General features: G+C 38.5%; 1 protein-coding gene across 2 annotated transcripts in view; it reads left to right on the top strand.

The window, feature by feature from the left end:
• LOC124804953 (phosphatidylinositol 4-phosphate 3-kinase C2 domain-containing subunit alpha) overlaps positions 1-6,700 on the top strand; it is a 248,117-nt gene extending 241,417 nt beyond the window's left edge. For both annotated transcript variants that reach the window (XM_047265340.1, XM_047265341.1), the window contains exon 28: positions 6,124-6,700. In XM_047265340.1, coding sequence (XP_047121296.1) covers positions 6,124-6,300 — 177 coding nt within the window. In that variant the 3' untranslated portion in view covers positions 6,301-6,700. The remainder of the gene's footprint in view (positions 1-6,123) is intronic.
• The last annotated feature ends 484 nt before the right edge of the window (positions 6,701-7,184 follow it).

Consider the following 7,184-nt stretch of genomic DNA (forward strand, 5'->3'; position numbering starts at 1 on the left):
GTGCACAAGAAGAAGGAATGTTATAATGAAGGACAAAATTGTTTCTAATATTTTAATTCAAGGAAAATATCAACAGTATGTACATGCCATGTCATTGACAATATCAAAGTTAAATATTAAATGTATTGATGAAATTTTCATTTGATTTGGTCATAGTGTAAAATATTGTGTATCAAAAGTGCAATATTCAGTAGTCATACTTTAAATGATCTTAACCAATGGAAAATGCAGGATGGAATGTAACAATATTATGAAATGGATAGTTGCTACTCACCATATTGCAGAGATGCTGAGTCGCAGATAAGCACAGTTAAGAGACTGTCGGAAAGTGAACTTTCGGCCTACAAGGGCTTTGTCAAAAACAGACAGACAGACAGATAACATAAACACACACACACACACACACACACACACACACACACACACACACACACACACACACACACACGACCACAGACTCCTGCAGCTGAAGTCAAAAAACTCACCTTTTTTGTGTGTGGCAGGGAACCAAGCCCTGTTTGAGAATCCACTGTGCACCCACCAATGAAAATCATCACATGCAGTAAACTTAGCTTCAGTTGAAACTTCCTGACAAATTAAAACTGTGTGCCAGACCGAGACTCGAACTCGGGACCTTTGCCTTTCGCGAGCAAGGTCTCTACCAAGTGAGCTACCCAAGCACGACTCACACCCCGTCCTCACAGCTTTACTTCTGCCAGTTCCTTGTAGCTTCAGTTGCCAGAGATTTTGTGTGCGCGCGCACACAACAAAGGCCTTGTTGGCCGAAAGCTCTGTTTTAGACAGTCTTTTTGCTGCGACTATCTGTGACTCAACATCTCCACTATATGCTGAGTAGCAACTATTCTTTTCATAATTTTGTTTAAATGATCTTAGCATTTGTTGTATGCCTTGTCTTTTACAACAGCCTTCACTCTGTCTGGGATGGAGTCAATAAATTTTCTAATGGTACTGATGTCAATTTCGTGGTGCCAGGATTCCACAATCCCCTCCAACAGCTCCTGTTTTGTTGCTGACTTCTTATACATTTTCTTTTGAATACCTTTCCCAACAAGTCACCACATATTGTCAATACTGATAAGATCTGGCAAATTTCCTGGCCATGGAAGTTTTCTGATACGCAATTGAGTCATGACAGAATGAATCAGAAATGATAGATTTGGAAAATATGTAACAGCAGTAACCTTGGAAATTCTATTAAAAAGATAAAATAATCAAAACTCCCTTTTTTTTGGTATGGTAGGGAGCCAGATCCTGTTGGAAAATCTACTGTGCTTCTGGGAAAGCATCCTGTGCAGTAAACATCAGAGGGCGCTGAATCACAACTTTGTATTGATTACTGTTCGTTGTTTCCTGAACAAAATACAGCCTTCTAACACCTTGGTATATCACTGATGCCCAGTCCATTACCAGTGCAGCATGTTTCATGGTTTGCTTGGGATCCATCCTTTCATTGGATTTGCACCTGATGAGGTGTTTGTTTTTCATCATGGAAACTTAGCTTTCATATGAAAAGACCACTATACTATACTGCTCTTTTGTCAAATTTACTTGCAGTCTGGCCCATGCCAGCCGCTTTTTCATCACTGCAGCAGTTAAAAATGCTTTCTTCTTGGCAACTCTAGTCTTCATTCCCATTGCGCAGAGTCTTTTCCTAACAACTGATGAACTGGAATCAGTTCCTGTTGCATCTTGCCATGCTTCAGCCAGTTCAACTGAAGCAGTACTCCTTTTATTCCAGATTAGTCAGTCAAGTATTCTGTCCTCCCAGGGCGAAGAAATGAATGAGCGTCCACCGTTTGGTACATTTTCTGTATTTCCATTGCCCATCACCTTCTGCAAGTTTTGCCTCACAGCTGACCTTGAACAGTTTAATCTCTTGATAATACCAGCATTGTTTCAGACTTCCTTGTGCATTTTTTTTCTTTCTTTCTAGAGGTTAATTTGTGAGTTTTCACCATGATGGTAAACACAGACACACACAGTAGGAAGAAAATTTAAAAAATCCAGCCATATTTCCAGACCAGATCTAGTGAACGCCAAACCTCAGTTTAAACAGGGAACTTTCTGAAGCAATAATCGGCAGTATGAGATCACATAGTTTCTAAGCATCGTCACAAGGCACCCCCCTCCTCCCCACCACCACCACCACCACCACCACCACCACCACCACCACAAAAAAAAACCACACACATTTCTGCGTGAAGATGTGTAACTAACGAAACTACACATCATTGCAGTCAAGGATGTGCAATACTTTAGAACAGTAGTGTATGTTCCCTGAATATCTCTGCCTTTTTCACTGTTTTGAGTTTCATTGACTTTTTATGATTGTAGCAGCGTATCTTTGAATTTTTCTGTTGTCTTGCATACTTTACGAGGACACGAAATCTAGAGCAGTAATCTACAGTCAGTTGCACTAGTGTCTTGTACATGATTTCCTTTGCAGATGCGTTTCACTATCCTAAAATCCTTCAAACAGATCTAAGTACCTATGATCCTTCCACGCTATAGATTTTCTATATTTATAATATTTCATATTGGTTTTTAATTTGATTCCTAAATATTCAAATGATGTGATGGTCTTCTGGAGTTCATCAGTAATTTCGAAACTAGGTGCTGTCAGATTCTCTCTGTTTGTTGTGGGCATTAGTTTACATTTCCCCACATTTAATGTGAGCTGCCATTTATGAAGCCTAGTGGAGTTTTTGACCAAGTTATTCTGTATTTTCTTAGAACCAATCGTCAAATGATGATGCATTTCTGTTAACAGGAGTATCTTCAGTGAAATATGAGGTCAATGTTAATGTACATTAAGAACGTAAGTAGCACTAATATGCTTTCTTAGTGTACACTTAATGTTTATTTTGTTCCTGTTGAACATTCGCCATCCAGTATAGCATACTGAATTCCATTACTCAAATACTGAGGCAGTTGCCTATCTGTGAAAGTACTTTCTATGATAATTGTTAGTTGACATTGTGGTATGATGTTGAATGTCTTTCAGAATTCTTAAGGACTAGAATTTATTCATTCACATGCATATATTATTTGAAAGATATCCTGTGTGAATTTGACTAACTGTTTTTGACCTGAGTGGTTTTTGCTGAACCTGTGCTGATTCTTAAAGACAAATTTCTTTCTGGCCAAAAAGTCATCATTTTAGGGCTTAAAACATGGTCTAGGATCCTGCAACAAATAGATGTTAGAGATAATGGTGTATAATTCCATCCTCTTCTAATGATTGCAAGAGTTGTCATATCTGTCAGTTGGCCTGCATTCTCTTTTTCAGCAAGAGTGTAACAATATTTCATTTCTCAGCTTCCTCCAAATTATACCATTGAACCAAAGTGGGTCTTCACTTTCTTCGTTTTTTTATTGTGTTACTTAGTGTAGTAGGCTTAAGCGAATGAAGTGGCGCGCGCGAGCACACACACACAGTTCAACATTTATTAAATGGTTAAAACATGAGCAAATGAATAGTCACTTGCCAGCTGTTATCAGATTAGTAGTAGCATTGTGTTAGGTCCTCCTGTTCTCACTGCAAGCCTTCCCAGCTCTGGGACAGAGCTTGGTGTGTGGCATCTTAAAAGCACGTGCAGAGGCTTACATTTGCTTGCAACAAGTCGAGTGGAGGCAGCATCCCTTGGCGACATCTGTGGCGCCACCTGTTGGAAAATGGCAAGTGTGAAGAAAGCTAGGTTCATCGTAGCAATGCTGGTGGGGATGTTTAAAAGTCTTGTCTTCTGTGGTGGTATGTGTGGCACACACTGTATGATATGAGGGGAAGTCTGTGCAATGGTGCAGTTGATGGAGTTTATTTTGGCGCAGTGGCATATGGCGCCAATGGACCCACTTTCTGACATACGCCTTGTGAACCAATGGAAACATCTGCCAACAAACTGGAGCTAGTATGTCCATCAAATGGCATGTGCAAGTGCAGCATTGGTGCTGCTGAGGATTTACAAGGCTTTACAGCTGATGGAGGCTCGATGTCTGTGACGGACATCACATCGCTGTGAATGGTGACGGATACTGTGGCAGCAGCTGAGTAGGCAGGCAGGGGTCGACTTCCATGGTAGAATCATTTGTTTACCCCTGTGCCTGAAAGTCAGGCACTGACGAGGGCTGCTCAGAAGTAGCGGTCAGAGTTGTAGACAGCATTTATGCAGTATGAAAATCTATGGAAGGATCACAATAACTATGGAAGCAAAGATGGTTTTAGTGCCATTGATTGGTGTCTACTTAGCCACAATCATTGTACTGAGCTCAGCCAATCATCTGAGTGGTGATGCCAGATTCCCAGTTGTGAGACTTGTTATTGGTGTGATAGAACACTTTGTCCTTCATACAGAACCTCATTGTGAATTTGGCGTATGAAACAGACTGTCAAAAGTCAGATAGATGCAACAAAATGCAGTGACAATGAAAATGTAATAATTCTGCCAATGAAATGACATGAAAAGGCAGTTTGTCATAAGTGCTGATAAAACAGTGTGTTTTCGTTGAGTGCAACGTGTGGAGTTTGGACATCTGAGCCTTGAAACTGTGAATGAAAATTTCAGTTTCACTATATGATTGAGGAGAGAACGCAGACATTTAGATATGTTGAATTCCATTATGATGACAGAATTGTTGGAATTCTAACAAATAAATCAGATGACCATTGTCCTAAACAATAGTTTGTCGCAAACCTTCAAAACAAGACAGATGTGGGTGCTTCTGTAGTGTTACAGCTAGTTCTCAAATTAATTTCAATGAAAATGTACTGTATGCTTCGACAGTGGTCAGCTACCTTGTGTTCCAGAAAGTACCAGCAAAATCAGTGTGGATGCATTGCCAAGGACCCTCAAGTCAAGGCCAATTGGAAAATTCCTGGTGTTGTGCTGTCTGATCATCTGCATGTGCATGGAAGAGGCCAGTCATCTGTTCAGTCTGCTCATCAAGGCCAAGCCACATACAATGTTGGTGCACTGGATACTTAGTTTCAATGATTCTGCAATGTCTTCTATGTAAGATTTTCAATACATGTTGATACAATGATTTGGGAATCACGACTTGTGTTTGTTCATTAGGAGCATGTGATAAAATTGCATCATTCTGGTTAATAAAGGCTGTTGTCCTGAGAATAGTATTTGCATATTAATGCATCCGAAATTGATTTCAGATCATGAGGCCAACCCGTCTATATCTAATAATTAAGCAATTGTAGTGAATGATTTTGTTCGGTAACTTGCGTGATTTGGAAACATTCAGTGGGGAAACGTTGCTGTTCTTGCATATCAGATTGATCAATTTGAAGCAAGGAGCTTCTGATGCATGGAACTGCAGATCACTTCCCATAGGTCTGTATTACCATGCTGTGCTCTATGCCAATGAAGAATTTTCCTTGAGTGTCTTAAAGAATCACTCTGCAAACCACAGTTTCATGCAACCTTGAGAGAATTAGCTCAGATGAGACTTGCTTGTGATGATAAATTCCTCATATATTCAGACTCCTCATTTGCCATTCAATCGGTGCAGCATGCGTAGCAGTAGATAAAGAGGTCTAGAGTGTCTAGGTCACTTTCTTCCATTTACAAAAGATGGGAAAGGTGGTGTCATTCTGTTGATCTCCATACAGCATGACCCAATGGAAGAATTACCAAAAATCCATAACTCTGTGTGCCATCCCCCTACATGCTCTCTTGTTATTGAGGTACAGTTAGGTATTAGTGAGAAAAGCAGTGATTAGGAATGGTTGAGGGTCCTCCATACTCAACTACGAATTCAGTGCAAGCCAATGAAGCATTGTTTCCTGCTTTAGCAAGAATACCTGCACTTCTGGCATACCTATTCCTGTACAGCATATTTTAACAAATTGTGCTTCATGTTCATTTCACTTTCTGTTCAAATAACACATAAAATAACAATTATAATGTGTTCTTAATGGAAATCGGGGAGATATTTATTTTCCCACATCTTTGAAAATGTTAATAGCATTATTCTGTGCCATTGCATTAATAGAAAAATTGTCTATTATAAAATGTTTTACTGTACAAATAGAAAGTAAGCTAAATTTTTATTATCAGTATTTGCGTAAATAACTTCTGTGTTCACTTTCAGTTGGAGTATCGAATGCAACTGGATATTGTGAAATCTCGAAAGTTACAAGCAACAATTTGGAATCACGACACCCTCCAGGAAAATGAGTTTCTTGGAGGTTTCACATTACCACTAAATGCAATTGATTTGTCTCAGGAAACAATAGAATGGTATACTCTTACTAATATCAGCAGATGAAGGCTGCTGGAGTGTAGACGTCTATCTTTTAGAGATCATTACGTGTCCAAAGAATTTTTAATGTGTAGAATCACTCAGAAAAATTTAGCTTTTGTATACAACTGTTTGTGGCTTTGAGTGATTTGTGAGAAAATATTTTTTCTCATTTTTAAGACTTTTGTGCTGCATCAATGAAATGAAACTGTATGTATGGTGTATAGTGACTTGTATAAAGTTAGGTGGTAACTTACAAACCCATGTTCCAATCAAACCAAAAATTCCCTTGCATTCATTCTTTATACCTCCTCTACCACAACCTTGCCACTGTAACATATGAAATTGATAGTCATATTTATTTATCAATTATTTATTCGTAAATGATGTAACATAATATTTGCCAAAATGCTTTTATAATAATGAATTCTTTGCTTTTGTTACAATTTATATATTTTTGTTATGAACAAGAATTTGAAATAGATATTGATAAAAAAATGAGCATTTCAATTTTTTAATTCTTTTTGGATTAAATGCTGCTCCTTAGCTTATTTATGGTACCTGCTTATTGAGATAGAGTACAGATACATCTTACAAGTATTATTTATCATCATCAGAGTTGTTACTAATACTTTATATGAATAAGAGTGTTTCCTGACATAACAAGAAGGGAATGAAGAAAGAAGCAAGACAAGGACTTTGGTCTTCAACTCTCTTGTTGACTACGTAGTCACATAGTCATCAGGAATAGAGCAACACAAAAGGGAGAGGGGGGAGGAACCACTGCACAACTTTTTGTTGATTTTTTTATTTCTGTTAGACTTCTGTGTCATTCTGAGTAAGATGGAGAGTTTGTAAGTTACTAGACTCATTTGGATGGGGTGGACATCAATTCATCCATACAAATTTAG

Source organism: Schistocerca piceifrons, chromosome 7, assembly GCF_021461385.2.
Source record: "Schistocerca piceifrons isolate TAMUIC-IGC-003096 chromosome 7, iqSchPice1.1, whole genome shotgun sequence".
In the NCBI taxonomy this organism is placed as follows: domain Eukaryota; kingdom Metazoa; phylum Arthropoda; class Insecta; order Orthoptera; family Acrididae; genus Schistocerca; species Schistocerca piceifrons.